The following is a 20,706-nucleotide window of genomic DNA, read 5'->3' on the forward strand; positions in this document are numbered from 1 at the left end:
ACACACACACACACACACACACACACACACACACACACACACACACAATCTTTCAAAAGAGAACATTTTTGTTAGACAAATTGACCAACAATACTGTACATCATCAAACTGAATCCCATTTAGTTTTAGAGCTGGTAAATTTGATTCCAGCCATATACAAAATACTCCTCCACTTCATCAAAATGCTTCTGCCTCCTCTTCTGAATCCTTTCTCCTTATTTCTAACCACTTTTTTTCCTTTGTTTTATTTTCCAAAAACAAAGAACTTGTGTGGAGTTCTGGCATGTCAACATTGGGGAAAAACCAAAGAGAACATAGGGTGTGCCCAAGAGACCTCAGGGTTCTTTTATCTTTGACTGGAAAGGAAAATTCAGAGACGAAAAGGCTTTCATGTGAAGAAATAAAGAAAGAGGATCACAGGAGACATTACACATGCAGATGGGAACAAATGAGCAACCCTCTCCTTCTCCTTCAGCTCAGAGAAGACTCAGGTTTTCCACCTCAGTTTCTGTGTCACTCTTCAGAGCAGATGACAAAAGGTGAGACAGTCGCAGCTCAAATAATGCTGAATTCCAAATAAATATCCAAAATTTAAAGGCTGCGTGTGTTTAAGACACCCATTATCTTGTGTGTATATTACCATTCGGGAATAATTTTGAACCAAGGTTTATGCGTGCTGTGGGGGAGAGGATTTGTACTTGTGCACAAAATTTTCACTGGGGTCAAAGGGCTATAATAAATAATTAGTATGCTTTAAATATGTGTACTACCTTTGATATACATACATATATATATATATATATATACATATATACATATATATATGTATGTATATCAACCTACTGCCACAACAAAACTAAACAAAAACAAAGAAACCCACACACATTTTCTTTTCAGTTCTTACCACAGCCCTGCAATTTCTTCATTTAAAAGTTTAGAAATCAAAAATGAAGGCCTAAAGGAATTCAGTAATAGTTTCTAATCCCCCCCAGTATTTAATGAGCTACCCCACTGAGATGGGTCTGTTCACTTAGTTATATATTTGGTTTATTTGAAGAACTCAATGGCTTTAGGAGAAGCAGTACTTCTGAAAATTTGTAAATCTCAGATATTATGTTCTATGTCTCCTCAAAGGCTTTGCTGTTGTGCACTTATGTGCTAATTGGCAGGCTTAAAGGAACTGACTGTATCAAGTGGCTGCTAATATCATCAATTGATCCATCTGCTGAGATGTTGATACCAGGTGGGAGACTCAAAGGGCAGGTCTGATGGAAGAGTGTCTTTGAGACACACCTTTAAAGGATATCTCTATTATTCAGAAAACTTTCCTTTCTTTCTCTCTGATCTCTGGTTATCATGAGATGTACATCTCCACTTCACCATATCCTCTTGGTGTCCATGATGTTCCGTATTGTCAGGTTCAATAATGGCCCCAGCTGACCAGGAACCGAACTCTCAGAAAGTGTGCAACAGAATAAACCATCCATCCCTCTTAAGTTTATCACAGTGATTTTGTTACGGTAACAAGAAATTGATCAACATACAGAAAGGCTTGTCAAGTTGACATCATCCAATTAGGCCATTTTGAAAACTGTGGCATGACCCTCTCTCACTAGGACTCTATCAACATAGTGGTTAGGACAGATGCACTTTCCCAAGAACAGTCTGGTAGTAGTAGCTGAGATTTTAATACACAGAACTGGTAAAACTAGTGTAGCATTATGACCACGTTAGCCACCACCTGATTCCGATTATAGCACTCTGTATTTTAATAAGTACTGAAGTGCTGGGAAGGTCTTCTAGCCTCACATGTCAATGTAAAAAAGAACTGGTTAGATCAGTGTGGCACATTAGAACTGTGGTCCACTGCAACATTCTTCACTGTTGCAAACTTCTCAAGCAGAATTTCTCTAGATATACCATACAAGCAAATTGCTGCTTTGCCAGACTTTCTTCAGCTATTACAGCTGTTCCCAAATCAATCCGATTCCTGCGATGTCCCAGTTAATTCACATCAATTTATTGATGCTTAAGCCAAATACTGTTTTCTCATACAGCCTGGTTCAGCCTGTGGAGTCATTTAACTCTCTTGTTTCCATAGCACCATAAATAACAGCTGCCTTTTTTTTTTTTTTTTGACTAACACTTTTTGGAAGTATGTCTATGGGAAATCAGCAACAGAGGTTCTGATAACTTATTCTATGTAATCCCCGTGCCTTTCTAGGTACATGGTAAGTGACTGTTAGTCAAACCAGCTTTTGTATACACATTAGTTAAAGCTAAGTTTGTTCATCTGCTAGATTATAATCTTAATGGACAACATCAATGGTTATTATATTCATGTGTGAAATACAAGTTCCATACAATTTTAAACTTTGACTGCTAAAGACACCTCTGGATAAATAAGGGTTGTTTCCTTAGTATCTATGACTTACCTTACTTGACTTGTGGTCCACATTAAAAGTAGCAATTGCATCTTCTGTCTTTTTCCTGCCAGATTTGCTTATTACATATTCAGCAAGTTTGTTTGCTAAATAGGTCTTTCCAGTACCACTTGGTCCTGAGAGTATAATTCTGTGGTGCTCCATCAGCAAGTTAAAGTACCTTTGGGTAATTGGTTTAGGAATCAGTGTATCAAAAACAAAACTGTCCAAACTATTTTCTTCTACTCCTGAAAGGAGAAACAAAGGGAATAATAGGCATTATTGTTTTGGGGAATAACTGAAATATATTATTAAGCCCAAATAAAGCCTCATTAGTCAGAAAAATGTAGCCCTTACAAAATAATTTTGTAGCTATTTCTGACTTGCATGCATTGGGTATAATTAGAAAAGAGAACATATTGATTGGGCGATACAGTGAAAATCTAAGCTGTTTCCTTTACAGCCAGTTGCGTATTTCCTTTATTACCTAAAGAACGAAAGATACAAATTTAATTTTGTTAAGCTAATCATTTATTTATTAAAAATAAATAATTTGTCTTAGAGCTGTATTTAGAGGGTTACATTAAACAGGAAGATGTGTAACATTCTATAGAAGCAAGATGGGGAAATGGCTTCGTGAGGAGTGAGTCAGGCTTAGTGAAAGACAATATGAGTTCAAGGCCAGCAGAGACTCCATGCTGAAACCCAGTTTCAAAAAGCCAAAACTAAAAAGAACAATCCCTGCCCCCTCCCCATATATATTAGCTTCTGTCAGTCATAAAAGCACCATAGCGGTATAACCCTTTAAGCTCTTGGGAAAAAAATACAAATTACAGTGTTTGGTGAAGGATTAAGAAGAGAGCAATATTGTTTTCTTTTACTAACCCAATTACTTTCATCATAAAACCAAACATTGACTATTCCCTCTATTATCCCACAGTTTATGTGGACCCCTTCTCATTCTTGAACACATTCAAACAAGAAACTAGAGAGCCAAGCCTGCAGCAGCTGTTACATTAGCTATAACCAGTCATAACCAGTCATAAGAGCCAGAACCCAGGAAGCAGCATAAATTATCCCTGGCTCTTGACTTTCATTCTCTACCCCAATGTGGATGTTTACTGAATATACATATTTTATCTCCAATATATAGTGATAAATACATTAGTTCAGGAAACAATAATTTTCAATGAAAGCTCTTCTTATAAAGATGATATAGAAAGTAAGTCTAGAAGCTGAAATCCCCTAAGTTACCCTTTTCCTACAAGTCTTGGTGACTCTTCAGAACTTTATTACAGGACTAAAGAGAATAATTTCTTGGGACTTTAATGGCTTTAGTAGGAATTTATATATCTAGTCAAACCAATAAATCCAGTTCATACCAAAATTATGACAGAGGTCAATACAGTTTATAACGTATGCAAACTGTAAGCACAAAAAACAAAGGAAGGGTCTAGGTAAAGGTGATACTTTTCACTTTACCTTTCAGATTCACAGTGATGATATTATTATCTCCAACCAAGTATCCACAAGGTAGCAGTTCAGGCACTTCTAGGTTGTGAGATCTAATTAAATCTCCTATCCGGTAGCTAGCAATACAGTCAGAGCTCAGACCAAGACTAGAGGATGTATCAATTCGGAACACATATTCCTAAAATGGTCCACACCAAAGAGAGAAGAAAAAGTTAAAATAGAACTTCTACTCCTCCTCGACAAATATAAATTCATGAGGCTATTACGCACACTGCTTGTTAAGAATTTTGAGTCACAATTTTCTCTATGGCCATATCACCCTGAATGTATGTGATTTTCTTGGATCTCAGAGGTTACTGTGGTTGGGCCTTTTTTATTACTTAGATGAGAGACCAGTCAACCTCAGATACCCAGTGCTATAGACTTTTTGGGTGGAGAGATGACTTCATGGTTAAGAACAATTGCCACTTTACCAGAAGACCTGGATTCAACTCCCAGCACCCCGATGACAGCTCACAACCATCTGTAACTCCAGACCCAAGGGATCTGATGTCATGTTTTAGCCACAGACATCAGGCATGCATATGGTGGACAGACTCACATGTGGACAACTCAGACACATAAATACATTTTTAAAGATTAACAAGAATTGTATTAAACAGTACTGGGAAAGAAATCTTTCTGTGTGGAGATGGGGTGGGGAGAATCAGATGCACCTAAGCTATGAAAGTTAAGTAAAGTTAAGTAAAAGGGGAAACTATTAAAATTGATGTCAAGCTACTTTCAAAAACTTACCTTAAAGAGACGCCTAATGACACCATCTAAGACGTCCCATTTAGTTTTTCCACTAACACCAATGGATCCTATCAAATATGCCTGAGACTTCTGGTCCTTAAGGAGAACAAGACAAAGATAATACTCAAGAGTTTGATCTTTATCACTATACTTCCTAATTAAATGTATTAATGGGGTTACTGTTGAACCCCATTAATGGTCTTTGATGGGTTATATAAAATTTAACCCAATGAGTTAGACAACCAAACAAATAAAGTAATACCTAGAACAACAACAAAAATGAAAAGAAGCTCAGATGACATAGTAGGCAAAAAGAAAAACAAAAACAAAAAACCTGGTGCATAAGCTGTACTGAAGAAAGAGAAGATGACAGCTATCAGACAGAGTTGCTTTTCTCCTAGAGATGTACTTGACACATTCTTTCTCTGAAAGCCCAAGCAGTTGGAAGACATAGAAGACAGTATAGATGTTGTCAAACAAATCTAGAACTTTGTCTTATTACTTTATGCTTTTTATCTTTGATAAACAAAATGTACACTGTTTTCATTTTTAATTTGAATTTAAAAAGACAATATATCATTAACAACAAGATTATTCATGCTCCTATGGGTAATATATTTACCAATTTGATCAAACAGGTGTGATTTTTGAATTTGTCAGAAAATTTCTAGGAACACAGAAGAGGAACTTATAGGACTCATTGTGAGGCATACTTTGATAGTAGAAATGATGGTCTCATAGCTAAATTATTTACAGGATGGATTATTGAGGGTTTTTTCCCCACTAGGAATATGAGAAATTCAAGATCTTGTCAACTGCAACTAAGTTGCAATATTCTTTATTTTTTTGTTAGGTGGAAATAATTATATGGTATAATAATTATGATACCAGTAGGTAGATCCTAGTTTCAAAAGTCTAGTGACCATTAAAATGTAGTAAAATAATAACTGAGCCAAGCACTTAGAATGCACGGATTCCACAACATGTAACATCTACAACCTCATTAAGAAATATCAGAAGTCAATCACTCAGCTGACTCTAACCCTCATTTTCTTTATCTACAATATTTAACACAAGAAATCATCATCACTTTTTTTTTTTACAGAGATGCGAGCTAAAAGTCATTTTTTTAATGTAGAAACAGTTTGCAAATGTTTAGCTAAGTGGTTTTGATATTATTCATTTTAGTATTATTAGGAGGTAAATATGTTCTCCCAATTCAATTGTTTGAAGTCCTGATCTCCAGTGTAATGATACAGAGCAACCCATTCTTTCAGAGACATTTAGGGTCAGCACAGACTGTGAGAGTGAGTACATCACAGTGGTACTGCCTCTCTCTTCCTATCAGAGACTCAGAGGAAAGGCACCATGACATTCAGCTGAGGTGACTCTCACAGTGCCTACACCAGCATCCAAGTTGACTAGAAGCTTGATCTTGGACTTGTCTGCCTCTGGAACTGGTAGAAAGTAACTTTTTAAAGCCATCTCTACCACAACACTTTATTGTGGCTGTCCTTGAGTATGAAGAAAACTCTCATGGGTTGTACTGGGAAAAGATGTTGAAACACATTATGAGTTAGGCTCTTCTGGATGGGAATACTTTCTTTCTGCTATGTTTATTAGGCACTGAAAATGGGTACATGCACACTGCTTGAGAACAGCTACTTTTCAATGAGAAGTACTTTAGGCTTCACTGAGACCATTAGACATAAATGCCCACCTGTGAAAATCAGGCACCAGTCTGTAGCTCAGGCAAAAGACTATGATGCTGGATTATGTGCAACATTTTCGGAAGCAGTATTTCACTTTCAAACTCGAGGACTTTAATTATTTTTAAACTTTAATATTTTTTTTATTTTTGATTAAAAATACAAATATGTATTCTGGGCTACTAAGTAACAATTCAATTGAAAAGTTCTTTGAGTTTTTTAGAACACAGAGTCAAATAACATTAATTGGAAGATAATATTTGTACACAGAAGTTAAACACTTGCCTGATCAGGTAGGACTATGCTTTTTTTGGGGGGGGGAGGGTTTCGAGACAGGGTTTCTCTGTGTAGCCCTGGCTGTCCTGGAACTCACTCTGTAGACCAGGCTGGCCTCGAACTCAGAAATCCACCTGCCTCTGCCTCCCAAGTGCTGGGATTAAAGGCGTGCATCACCACCGCCTGGCAAGGACTATGCTTTAAAAGGATGTGGAAAGTGTCATAAATGGCATTTGCTTTACTGACTTCAGTAGATTGTCTCTCCAGCATCTAGAATGTTTGTTATCTTATAGTCTCTCATCTGTACAATGACCACACAGCATCTTTAATGATCTGTGCAATGAAATGTCATTTATTTATTGTCTCTATCTTTGCTTCATCTATACCATATCCGGCTGGCACCAAGGCAGAGAAATTGGATATCAACAAGAACGAACCCTCAGATATACAACACATTTAAATCAATAAGACTTCTCATTCTTGACTTATTGAGAATGAGATTGTATATAAGCTTAGTGGAATACCTTGGCTCGACCGTAGCCCTTGCTGATGGAGACTATAATCTTCACACTGCGGCCGTCCTTGTGTCCAGTCGCATCACCAGGGTCGTCTAGCAAAATATCTATGGAATTCAAAAGAAATAATCACTATGGAGTAACATTATTTTAGAGCTGTTTCCTGTCCATCCTTTCTCCCTCCTACAGTGTAAATATGGTGCAGTGATACCTGTTTCGCATGGTAACCTAACTGGTTAAAAATCCTCAGCGCTCAGCTCTCAAAAGGATGAGTTCTGCAGTGGGACTCATATTTCAGTTTAGGAATTTATTTATTCACTCCAAGGTCTTTACTTAAGTGTTGGGCCATGGCCTTTAAGTAAGGAAATGAGTTTTGCTTTACTATAGATAGATCTTGATAATACTTTGGTAACGTCCAGGTACTATTGTAACTCTAACAAATTGAAAAGCAATGCAGTTTCTCATTTATTGAATGCAAAGGTGCTGATATGGGAGTGGCCATCAAACGAAATGCCTTTCAGGCATTTGATACATGATACAGCTGTGTTAGCCCTTGCTTTATATCTATCATTATTAGGGACTGATATTCAGCATGTTATTAAGCCTGGCATTATACATACCTACAGAATCATGTTACTCATTGTTCTCCTGTATACTGACAGCTTCAAAACTAAAATTCTGTTTTTAGTAATATTCTAATAGTTACTAACGTATGCTAATGCTTATTTACATTTATAACTCCACATTTTAAATGCAGTTAAACATTAAAATTTAATATATGTGATAGCAGATAAATATCCACTTTGGAGGAGTGGTTTAAAAACCATCCCACATATATGATATTTTCTTTTAGCAATGATGATATTGTCTTTTTCTTTTGTACCTACTCTCTTAAAAATAAAGTTTTGTAGAATTATTTCTAGTTGTTCTTTAGCAACTAAAAGGAAAACTAAAGGGTTATATAATCTATGGCGTCTTTTAGAATGACTCAAATAGAATGAAATTCTCAAAGGATATAAATGATTGACATTTGAAGAGACAGCAATGCTTATCACCCTGAGCTGGTGGTTATAGAATGCACATATGTGTGTATATATATATATATATATATATATATATATATATATATATATATGTATATATGTATATATGTATATATGTATATATGTATATATGTATATATATATGTGTGTGTGTGTGTGAACTATAAAAATGTATATATATATAGTGAACTATAAAATGTATCCCATCAAGATATAGAAAAATGAGCTTCATAAAATTGTTTCTTAGAAATTACGTCAATTCTTTTGTTCCAAGTTTGGAAGTTTGGAGGAGCACACCATTGTTTTCTCATATTTAAACTTATTATCATTCATAACCAAACTTCCTCCTCAGTCTCTTGCTCAGTTACTCATAAATATTCATATATATCAAGTAAATACTTAGCATAAAAAAGGAAGTAATCTGGACATTGAGATGCATATCAAAGTAGAAAAAAAAATAAACTTTTCTTCTCTGGATGTATGTTCTCAACCAAGTGATTTCAGAATGTGCTGGAAATAAGCAAAGCGGTGAAATAGAGAGGATCTGACAGGAGAAAGTCTTAGATTGACAGAGCTTCCTTCAGGAGGTTGCACTGTGCATAGACCAGAAAGCTGACAAGTTATAGGCAAGCAAAAAGCAAGGAAAAATTGGGTCAGTCAACAACAACAAAAACAACATATAGTGGAAAGAATATATATAGGTATATTTTAAGAGTTGGGCATGAGGTTGGCATAGCGACACATGCCTGTAATCCCAGCACTTGTGAAGAAGAGATAGGGAAGTTGGGAAGGGAAGGTCAAACTTTGCTACATAGTGAGTTCAGATTACTTGTCTGGGTTCCTGGGATACCTATATAAACACCCGAGAATAAAGCCACACCTATTAAAAATAAATCTGGAAGTTCTAGGAACATGCTCATGACAGAGAGAAAGTAGAGACCAAGGAGGGGTACAGAGTCTTCTGCAATGATGTTGAGTAGGTAGCTGTCCTTCAAATCAGATATACCTCAGTTGCTGTTCCCACAAGCCTGCCATTCACTTCATGACATACTAACTCTTAAAAGCTTAAAATACAAAATTTTTCCTGACAACATGGAGTAAAACCATACCATTAAACAAATGGACAATGTCTTTGGCTTTATATAGATAGATAATTAAGGCAAAAATAAGTAAAACCTCCAGCCAGTGATTATCCAGATCTGGGCTTAAATACTACTCCTCTGCTTGCCGGATACATTATTTATGAGGAGAAATGTGACCATAGTCACTTTCCTAAGACTCGGTTTACTCCTGTGTAAAATAGGTTGGAAACTATTTACTTTTAGGGGAGTATTGAAAGAGAAGGTTTTTAAAAAACACCTATCTTACATGATTCATAAGTCTTGCTGCCTGCAATATTACTTCTTTCTCTGTGTGTTCAATATGAAAATTCTCCTCTTAGCAGTAGGGTGGTTATAGCATCTCTCACTCTGTCTTTCCATATCACCCGAGGCAACAATTCCCAGAACACAAGCTCTAGTCATGAATTCTCTGTAACTGTTTAGGGGAACAATAAGCTCATGTCCCAAATTGTTAAAATTATTGTTTGTCTGAATTACTAGAACTATTAATTGTTTTTCTGGAAATGTAGTAAAGGAAAGTGTTTTCATTGTATTTCTTTTATATCATGAAAGACCGTCAAAACAGATTTTTAGATATTCTGACTTTATTTGAAGATGTTATTTAATAAAATTCTAATCAGTTTTAGAGCATTTAATATCACTCCTTTATATTCCTTCTTCTCATCCTCAGATCCTTGTGCATCTTGGTGTGATTTGGGGAAAACAGTTCAGTATCTTGGTTCTGACAGTGTTGTCTAGCTACCCAGGAACGTGTATAACATTGGTTTCCAGTGTCATCTGGTGGTTGTGCCATGCAATTACCACAGAGACCCATGTAAACAATTCCTAAAGGAAATTCTATGTCAATGATTGAATGTCCCAGGAAGAGTTATACCTTAAAATTGAATTATATATCAGATACAAAGATGAAATTATGTCATATGATTCTACTTGAAATCGAATCAGAAGTGTACCCTTGTCCTATCATTTGTATGCTGAGTACAATAAGAATCCAGCGTGTTTTTTTTCCTTTGTTGAAAATTTAATAGAGCTAACAGGATGGCTGGTACAGCAGTGCTATGTTCTCTAGCCAACATCATGAAGGCGAGTGCAGTCAAATTTAGAAATTGGCTCTGTTCAAGAAAAACTCTATTAACTGGCATGGAGTTATTATTGTTATGTTCATAAACATCAATCACCAGAGAATATTTGTTCTCATTCATCCTATTCATAATCAGAAGAAGTACTTCACTGTTACTTTTTTTTGAAAACTGATAAGAAAACTATATCTCTAAGATTCTGTTTTACAGAATGTTCTTGTAAAACTATTTAAAAGTCCCAGAGGAAGAGGCAGGCACAGCACTGAGTATTCAAAGCCAGATGGTCTATATAGCTAGTTCTGGGCCACACCCTATCTCCCCAGAACTACTGAGCTAAATAAACAAACAAAACAAATGAATTTCTAGGATACATTTTAGCTGTTTCTGAGGATTGGTGTGAGGATTTTGAAGACAGGTAAGGTTTTCCTGATCTTGGGATGCCCTCAAGTAGCTATTAGGAGAGTAAAGAATAAATATGTGGGGATATGAACAAATACACACAACGCTCACACACAGGCACACACATGTGCACGCACATACACATGCACACACACACACATACAGAGAGAGAGAGAGAGAGAGAGAGAGAGAGAGAGAGAGAGAGACAGACAGACAGACAGACAGACAGACAGACAGACAGACATGCAGGCACCCAGGTTTGCAAGCAAGCACGCACTCACACATATGCTCACTGACTTACCTGAGGTAACAGACTCTGTGATGTTTAGGTTGTTGAGTGAAAGCCCTAAGGACTGGCGAGAAGAAGAAGAGGAGGCTGTGCTTGAGGACTCAGATGGGGGCCTAGCAGGTTTAGCTGTGTTTCCAGTCTCTGCCTTCAGCCGGTCATTTTCAGCCTTTAATATTTCAATTTCATTCTATCGTGAAGACGTAAAATGTAAAAAGCATTTGAGAAAATGACAAGAATTTTGCATCAGACTGAATCTGTATGCTTGTTAAATACTACGGTAAAATGTCAAACAAAATAAACTATGACACGACTCCAAAGAAGAAAAGAGAACCCGTTCCCCATTTCACCTGAATGAGTTGCTACATTTGTGGAACTGGGTATCGAACCAGGGCCTCACACATACAAGACACGTGTTTTACACTGAGCTATATAACCATTCTTGTTGTTAAAATACACTTTTAATACATTTTAAGGTTAAGGATATAGCCCAGTATTTGAGAGATTGCCTTGTAAAGTCCTAAATTCAATTCTTAGTTCTGCCAAAAATAAATAGGCTGCAAAGATGGCTGACCAATTACTTAAGAACAGTTTAGATTCCAGCCCAGATGCAACAAACTGGACATCCTGTGTACACCTGTAAACCCCCGTTTTACATGGGGGCAGAGTGAAGGTGGAGACAGGGAGATCACTGGGCCTTCCCGGCTTCTAGGTTAGCTGTAAATTCTAGGAGAGATCCTGCCTCGAGGGAATAGGCAAAGAGTGTTAGAGAACACTTGACCTTCTGACTTATCTGCATATACACTGGTGCACACATGTGTGCATATACATTCAACCAGACAGGCACAAACTAAATCTTAAAAAAGAATGCAACTGAATCTTTCCTCAAATTTTTCTTTTTTGATGTTTTTCAAACAATTTATGTGTGCATATGTGTTTACACATGTGTGGGTTTATGCTCCTGTGTGCAGTGCTTCTAGAATCCGCAAGAGGTGTCGGGTCCCATGTGAGCTCCTGCAGTATCGGGAGTTTGTCAGCCACAGCTCTTAGGTGCTGGTTGGTGAGCTCAGGTTCTCTTGAAAACAGAGAGCAGTCTTTATGCTGAAGCTGCTCGTGAGCCCTGATACTTATGGGGACGGGGATATGAGTAGGATCGGGTTACATGAGGTGAAACTCATAAAGAATCAATAAAATTCTTTTTTTAAATGAAAAATCATATTAGACTTTCCCAGGAAAATTATACCAGTTGTGCTTCTGTGGATTCGTGCAAAGTAGACAAACCAAGCAAAGCAAAGTCAATGATAAGGTGATTTAAACTTCTTAAACATCCTAGCTAACAAAGGGGAACGTTGGCGTTTTGCGGAGCAGGGTCCTACACTCATACAAACTACAGAAACCTTTCTGTTACCCTCTACAGCAGTAGGCAAACCTGCTTAGCATTTGCTTCTCGTCTTTCCAGAGTCTGGGGAACCATTACTGCTTTACAGGAATAAAATGGAAAGGGACAGAGCACAGACCCTTACTGAACTTAACACCATAGATGCTTCTGAAGAGGCAGAAGCTTTGGGGTCACAGACAGCATTTGGAATAACTTCTGCTTCCATCTCCTAAACCTTGTGATGAACACCTCTCATTTTCATCATCATCATCATCATCATCATCATTACTATTGGTATTAATCATTTTCGTCTTTTAATAGAAAATGTGTAAAAGTCAGATTTCAAAACAACGTCATTTAAGAACTAACACGAAAGTAGCTGGTCAGAAAGGAAAGAAACAAACATCATAGTAATTTCTTAAACCTTAACTCCCTGCCTGAACCCATTCACTTGTCTGTGTATCTTGAATAATCCTTGAGTATAGCTGCCTGCTTGCCATCCCACTGACAACCTAGATTTGAGCATTCTCCCCATTCGGTAATTAGCAGCTGAGTTGCAGAGACTGCAATCAATCAATCAATCAATCAATCAATTAATAACTGTGTTTTCACGGTAATTTTAAAGGTAGAATTTTTTATCTAATGACTAAGAGAAGAGGAAAGGCTGGCTTTTCCATCTCTCCATTTTGTCCCTTGAAAGAGCTGCTGCACTGACCTGCATCCGGTTCATGGCTTCCCGGATCTGATCGAGATGGTGAGCGGAGCTGAGGGCCTCCAACCTTATATCTGTTAATTTTAATTCCTTTTCCCTGAGCTCGCTCTTCAACTGCAGAATGATCTCGGCCTCAGCCTCGGTGCACTCACAGATCCTAATGGAAAAAACAGAACACAAAATAGGTGGCCAGGGTCAGACGATCAGGAAAAGGAATGATACCTTTAAGGGCTGAATTGCATTCTAATCCACCAGGTATAGAAATTATTTGCGACCGGCAAAAGCTACAGGAGAGAGAGAGAGAGAGAGAGAGAGAGAGAGAGAGAGAGAGAGAGAGAGAGAGAGAGAGAGAGAGAGAGAGAGAGAGAGCGAGAGAGCGAGAGAGCGAGAGAGCGAGAGAGAGAGAGAGAGAGAGAGAGAGAGAGAGAGAGAGAGAGATTGCCAGCACTCATTCATAGGTTCAAAACTGAAAACAGCTATTTTTCTTTTCACCTTTTTGTCCTGTTTTCTGGAGTTTAAAAACAGTTGGATAGTATGGAATGGAAAAGTCATCTTCCCTAGTGGCTGATACGGATAGAAGTCATTGGTGCATATCACTGTGTATTTGTCAAGGGGCTTAACCCTCCATTTGTAACATGAAATTCTCCCTTCTAAAAGCCAAATCATTATACTCTCAGAATGTTGATTCCTTCTTTTATAAAACTGTGCAAACAATAACCTTATTTGATGCTATGCTGTCATTTGGTTTCTGTGAAAATCCAATATAAATATTGTAGAAAATAAATTAAAGAGATTAGTTTTGGACATTTAAATAATGGATGGGTGTTACATAAACTCTTCCTGTTGGATTCAGAAGACTTAGGTAAGCACAGATAATGAAACCAAGCTGCCGATTTCAACCCACGCTGGCTGCCCAGCTGCAAATAGTCTCAAGATCATATGTACTATAAATCCTTATGGCTTTGCTTGAGTTTTATGGATAGTTGCGTTAGAGAAAAATCTGTCAAGAGATTTCTTTATATTAACTAATAACTTTTCCATTTACAATCTGAAGACTTGGGTAGTTGATCACAAAATAAGAATGTATTTCCTTATAAAAGTGATGAAATCATTTGGACAAAGCACAGTGATACTGCTTTCTATGTCACTGCACATACAAGAAAATTCGTATCAAGTAGTTTATACAGCATATAGAATTGTCTTAGTAATTACTTTTTACATGCTGTGGGATTTTCCTCTTATATTATCAAAATTTGAGTACTATAGGAATGTCACGTTATCAAATGCAACCAAAGATGACTAGATTTTAGGTTGGTTTCGAGAAAGTAATGTTTAGTTGAAAAATGAGGAACTACCTGAGGCTGTAACACATGCAAATGCTTTTAGAAAAGGCAAAAAACAAACAAACAAACCACCACAACAACAAAACCATGGCTAGGTTAGAACCTGTGTCTTTACTGTTTCATGCAACACACCATTTTTACCGAGATCTATGTTTGTAGATCACAGGGCCATTTTTTCGTTTCTTGGGTGGCCAGACAAGGGGTGACCTGCACGTATGCACAGTTAGACAGACACATGGATAAATGCAAGCAAAAAAAAAAGAATGATTTAGAAGAGTGTAGAACGAGATTGAAAAACACCAGATACTAACAGAAAATATAAGAGAAACAAATATTGTCCATCATCCATAGCAAGAATAGAAATGACTGGTGGAGACAGATGCTGTGTTTTGTTTGTGAGAGTGAACTTGACTGCATTTAGGATAGATTTAGGATAGAGTCATGGTCCTGGGCTGAAGTCAGTTTTCAACAGTAGGTCAAAATTCTACAAAGGGAGGAGCTTACGCTGAGGCTGACTGCGAGGGCTTCATGGGTGAGGGGGCACTCTCGCCAGCATTGTGGGGTAGCTTGGGGGAAGCTGGCAGGGAGGAGTCTGTCAGCTCTTCAATGTCCGAATGCGAGGAGGGTGGCTTGGTGGACTTTTTCTTTCCAAAGGCTTGCTTGAAAGAACTTCTCAGCTGCAAGAAGTACAGACAGTTATGCTTTTTGTCATCCGAACTTGGGGGAATCGGCTTTGGGGGCGTTAGTTTGCAGGTGCCATCCTAGCCACTGCCTGGGGTCAGTATATGAAAGCAGAGTTTTAACAATGGCAGCACAGTATCCCTAGAACACTAAATACTGTGTTCTGTGTTTCCCTTTGTTCTTGGATTAATCCAGCGCAGCGCAAACATGGAGGGCTTTTAAATAGTGCATGGTCAAGGGCATTGCCTTCAGAGCACTCATTTAAAACTAAGTACCTTGAAGGGATCTCTCTTCCCAAGGCTTCTCTCTTCAAGGCAATTTGTTTTAAATGGCCACTTTAGCAGTACAATCAAGTTATATCCTGCTGACAGTACAAACTTAAAAAGCAAAAATGAAACCAAATTCACCCAAGGCTTCATTAATTGTGATTTTTTTTTCTCTATTCAAATTTCCAATTCCAAGACTATTCAGAAACAGAATTGGTATCCCCTACGGCTCTATTCAGAGTGTTTTTTGCTTCTCTTTAAAATTTGAGATTAAAATGAAAAGGCACAAAGGAAAGACATACAAAGTATTCTGATTTCTAAAAAGTATAAAAGCCTGCTGCCAAAATGAATAGCATTCATGCCAAGGTAGGGTGTTTCGTATAGATGCATGCCAAATGTCCACCGTTCATATTCACCTCACTTCCTCTAGAGTTCACCTTGCAGAAACATGAAAGAGTGTGGAATTACAAATCAAGGGAATGAAGGCTGATCAGTATTTTAAAATATTACCTGCATAAACATTTTTTTAAGACAAAAAGATATTTGTTTGCATTATTTACAGAAAACACCAGTTAAAGTCTCAACTAGCTTTGAGTTTAATCGAAGGTTACATCTAGGTCGATGATGACTTTTGTCTCAAGCTACTGATAGAAATTCTGTTCCTGACTGTCCCAAGGTTTTTGCTTTTAGTGGTGGATTAATATTGTCAGAAATTATTCAAAAATATCTCCAGTAAATTTAAGAAATGGTTCTTTTAAAGTTCATTTCTGAATGCCTACTATGATCCATTTCTGTATTCCTATTATACTCTGTTGGGTATATATATATATATATATATATATATATATATATATATATATATATATATTTCTATATATACACATACACACATATATATTATGTATTAAATATACACATATTATATATAATCAATAGAAAGCAATATAGTTGATTTCTTATGGGCTGGGTGCTTTATTCACTTTATACTCTGTAGAATCCAATGGTTGGGAAGGCTGAAATTTTAACATTTCTCCTTTTTTCTTTACCACCTTCAATCTGCCTTTCCCTCTCCTATCACCAATTCTACCATAGTCAATCCTAATCAACATCTTCCTCCTCTTCCCCATCATGATAATACCGTCTTGCTCTCAGCCCTAGCTCTGGCATACAGGCTCTTCACAACCTTGTCTCCCTAATCTTAGGAGAAGTAAAGGGGTTGAGATGCTGGTCCCTGAACAGAGCCCTCCAACAGCTGGAGATTTCTATTGTCCCCAAAGAAGGAAAGCTAAGTCCCTGACCTGTCACAGGTTCTGAATATGATGAGGAAAAAAATGCCTTACCCAGTTTTTCTTCTTCTTTTTCTTGGAGTCGGCATCATTACCACTGCCAATGCTGGAATGGCTCGTGGCGCTGTTGATACTAGAGACACTTTCAGAGGAGTGCTGTCTTCTGATGCGGAGATCTAGAAACAGACAGAGGGTGTCAAATTCACTCAAGGTCTCAGTCTGGAGACACAGGGTATGGGGATTTCACGTTCAGCAAGGCTTTCTACAGCTCACTCCAGTGCAGTTTGGTCTGCTGTATTTAATAGAGTATGATCATACTTGTTTTAATTAACAGAGTTGCACACATGAATAGCCAAGTGATACTCTCAAATGGGCACCAGTGTTTTGAAGAGTTCTGAGTTCAATCCAAAATGGAATGTCTCCACTCATGACTTTTGCCCATACCTAAATCAGACAGCATTTCCAAAATGACTTCTTTCTAAATGATTAGTCCCATGGAACAAATGGAAATTTACAAGATGCCAAGAATGAGTTCTGTCCTCTTAATATTTGTGCTATAAATAAAGTTACCAAAGCCAATTCATTAACTTTTCATTTCATGGAATCAAAACAGGTTAGTGCCAACATAATCCTTATAAGCCATGCAAGCATCTCATCTCACAGGTGAGCAACTGTGTGAGGAGCATGCGCTGCAAAGATGTTTAATAGCTTTACCAAGGTTAAAGAAGGTATGAGAAAAAACCTCCAACAGACTCCTAACTGAATAAAACTGTCGTGTGTGTGTGTGTGTGTGTGTGTGTGTGTGTAAATGTGCATGCATGTGTGTGTGTGCTTAACTTCTGTGTAAGCAAGAACTAAAGTAGGCTATTTGTAAATGAAACAGATAATGAATTTAACATAGTACAATTCTTACAAACACATCCCTGCTCCCTGTCTCAACACAGAAAAGTAATATCAAATGCAATACTTAGCATGCTCTTGATATAATTCTATTGTTAACGCAACAAAATATGTTTAACTACTAAATATTATCTTCATATGGTCATACAAATGAAAAACAGTGGTGTGACCTTGGTTCTGATATCTATTACATGGCTGTGTTATAGTTCTAGAATATGTGCATTTCAACTGAGAGAAGAAATTTGGAAGAGAACAGAATTTAATATTGAGTATTTTACAAAAGAATCTACTCATTCCAAAAAGTTAGCTTATAGCCATTAAATCTATTAGAATTAAGAGTTAAATAGAAATTTTATGTATTTGTAACAAACTGATATGCTCAATGAGACAGTAAGAAAATTAATAAAGAAAACTTTGCTTTTAGAACACTAGTAGAAATATTTTTAATTTGCCTCAATGTAGATTAGCCTAACAAATAAACACTGCAGTGGAATTTGTAAGACGTCGTAATTGCTATATAGCATTTAAAAGTTTTCAGAGACATAACAGCATGAAATAAATCTTGATCCATTTATTAATTTAATAAAAATAAGAACAGAAGATGACAGTTTCCTGAAAATGATTGTTTTATGAGCACAGTGCAAACAAGTGCATGTGTGGACAGGAAGATATCTGAAAATAAATACATATCTTCCTAAACTTCGTAGTCATATACACAAATACCTTAGTGGTATTTCCAACAAGGTAATCACATTGGAAATTTTTATAGAAGGATACATTTAAAAAATTTTTTTAAAAAAACTATTGGAGTTGGATCTCTTATAATAATTTTTATCAGGAATGATAAAAATAATGATTGTTTTTAAATAAATAAAAAGGCGTTACCAATCTTAAACCTAGATCAGCAAATTCATGGGTGATGCTTTCTCATGACACCTTTTAATATGTGATAAAATAATAATGTTCATGTGTCCATTCCTGCTGCTGTTGATCATGAGCCTATGTAAGGAGTAGCATCTTCTTATGTGTCATACAGGATGATGCTCATGTGTCCATGCCTGCTGCTGTTGACCATAAGACTATGTAAATTAAGTCTAGCTTTTGCTACATTTCTCCTAATAATGCTCACAAGTAGATCAGGTCAGTGCTGAAGGGTTCCAGAGTCTTTATTCCATTCCGAATTAATAAACCTTGTTCCAATTCCTTTATAAGGACACAATTTATAAAGGCATACATTTTCCCTCATTTATTTTCCATTTCTGATCCTCTGCACCAGCCGTGCCCGGCTGAAGAGAGCAATGCCACTTACCTCAGCTGCTTGAAGAACATCTATCAAGTTACTTATTTTAAAACAAGGCTATAAACAGGAGTTAGAAATCTCTTTTTTAGGAGAAAAAAAATCACCCTTGATACCTTCCTTTAAACCTCTCAGTAGAGTCTAATTTTAATGAGAACAAAACAGGCTCAGGCTCTTCAACAGCAGTCTCTATCGGTACCCCTTAGGTATCTGGTGAATATTCACACCTTCTGCAAAGTTCAACACATTTAATCCTGTCTCCTTGTTTTTCTTGAATGAGAGTCATAAAGTCACCTGTCTCCTTATTTTTGCTTCAAGGTCTCCTGGGAATGTCCTTCCTTACACGACATTAAATTTGCTTTTTGAATCTTCTCTTAATCGCTGATGTAATGAAAAGTCCTTTCCTGCCTATGCAATCTATAATAAGCTTCCTTCCTTATAGTCTCCGATTTTTTCATACTATTGATCTTCGTAGACCTATTCTGATATGCATATTTGACTCCATGAGTGAGTACACACAATCGTTTCTATCCGTTCTTCACAGGACAGAATTCTCAAAGGAGAAAGCTGCATTTATGATTTTTTATTATTCTATTATTGTCTGTATCCAGCACCTTGTACAGAGCACAGTACATTGGAGGTAGTGAATACATGGGGCTCAGGCGGGTTCATTTTAATTGTTCATTTAACATAACTATATTCATCTACTACTGTTCTAAAAAAATTATTGTTAGCCATGATTTTATACATATACACATATACATATGCAAGTGTGTGTATATGTGTGTATTTATACATATATATGTATATATATGTATGTATATTTAAATTATACTTGATAGTTAAGGGAAAACTCCTATAGGTTGATATATTTAAGTAAAGAAAAATTTTCATACTTCTAATTTTCAGTCTTTTATTATTTTTGTTATAGTTTTTAATGTATTTATGAATAATTATACACACAAATATGTATATCTTTTTATTCCTTTAATTTAAATGTATTGTAAACTACCTGATCAGTTGCTTGCTCTTTAATATTCGCTTTCTCTTTTTTATTTTTAAGAAACAATAGAATACCGAGTATAATAATTTAAATATATTTATAAGTAAAGACATAGCTTTTGTGGTAGGCTCCCTTATCAGACTGGTAATAAATATGGTATATTAATTTAGAGAAGGATTATAGCAAGTTAACAGGTAGGATTTTGCCAGTTTGGCCTGTTTAAAAAGTGTTGCCTCACTGCATATATTTCTCTTAGGACCAGATGTCAAAATGTAGAGAATGTTGTAGCGTTTCAGAGACAGTATTTCCTTCTTATCATCTGAAGAACCAGAGAAAAGCTGCATGGTTTGCACAACTGACTACCAAGCCACATCAACAGTCAATAAAATACAAATGACATGTTTGTATTCACAGAATGGAATGTTGTTTCAATAGTTTAGAAATATAAAGCATTCTATATAACCAACTGTTCCAGTTTTGACAGTCATACAGGTGTGACATTTTAATATTTTTAATACTTCTGAATGAATTCAGAAAAAAACTTATTACCCACCCCACACACCCAAGCAAAGAAATCCCTGTATTTGAATTCCAGCAGATACATTAAGCTACCTGTTGCCTAAGATAAAAGGAATCCTTCCAGGAAGTTTCACTTCAGTGACTTGTGTTGTATTAAGGAAAGGATTAAGGCTTTTTAAATCCCTTCTGGACCTATTTACGA

General features: G+C 36.6%; 1 protein-coding gene across 1 annotated transcript in view; it reads right to left on the reverse strand.

Moving 5' to 3' along the window:
* The window catches only part of Nav3 (neuron navigator 3), a 93,228-nt gene that overhangs the window by 18,436 nt on the left and 54,086 nt on the right, over positions 1–20,706 (reverse strand). Inside the window, exons 15-22 of the mRNA XM_028754552.1 lie at positions 16,840–16,961; positions 15,057–15,229; positions 13,213–13,366; positions 11,135–11,309; positions 7,201–7,298; positions 4,692–4,787; positions 3,906–4,074; positions 2,436–2,671 (exon numbers count right to left, since the gene is read on the reverse strand). Coding sequence (XP_028610385.1) covers positions 2,436–2,671; positions 3,906–4,074; positions 4,692–4,787; positions 7,201–7,298; positions 11,135–11,309; positions 13,213–13,366; positions 15,057–15,229; positions 16,840–16,961 — 1,223 coding nt within the window. The remainder of the gene's footprint in view (positions 1–2,435; positions 2,672–3,905; positions 4,075–4,691; positions 4,788–7,200; positions 7,299–11,134; positions 11,310–13,212; positions 13,367–15,056; positions 15,230–16,839; positions 16,962–20,706) is intronic.

Source organism: Grammomys surdaster, unplaced genomic scaffold (assembly GCF_004785775.1).
Source record: "Grammomys surdaster isolate TR1022 unplaced genomic scaffold, NIH_TR_1.0 126028, whole genome shotgun sequence".
Taxonomy (NCBI): domain Eukaryota; kingdom Metazoa; phylum Chordata; class Mammalia; order Rodentia; family Muridae; genus Grammomys; species Grammomys surdaster.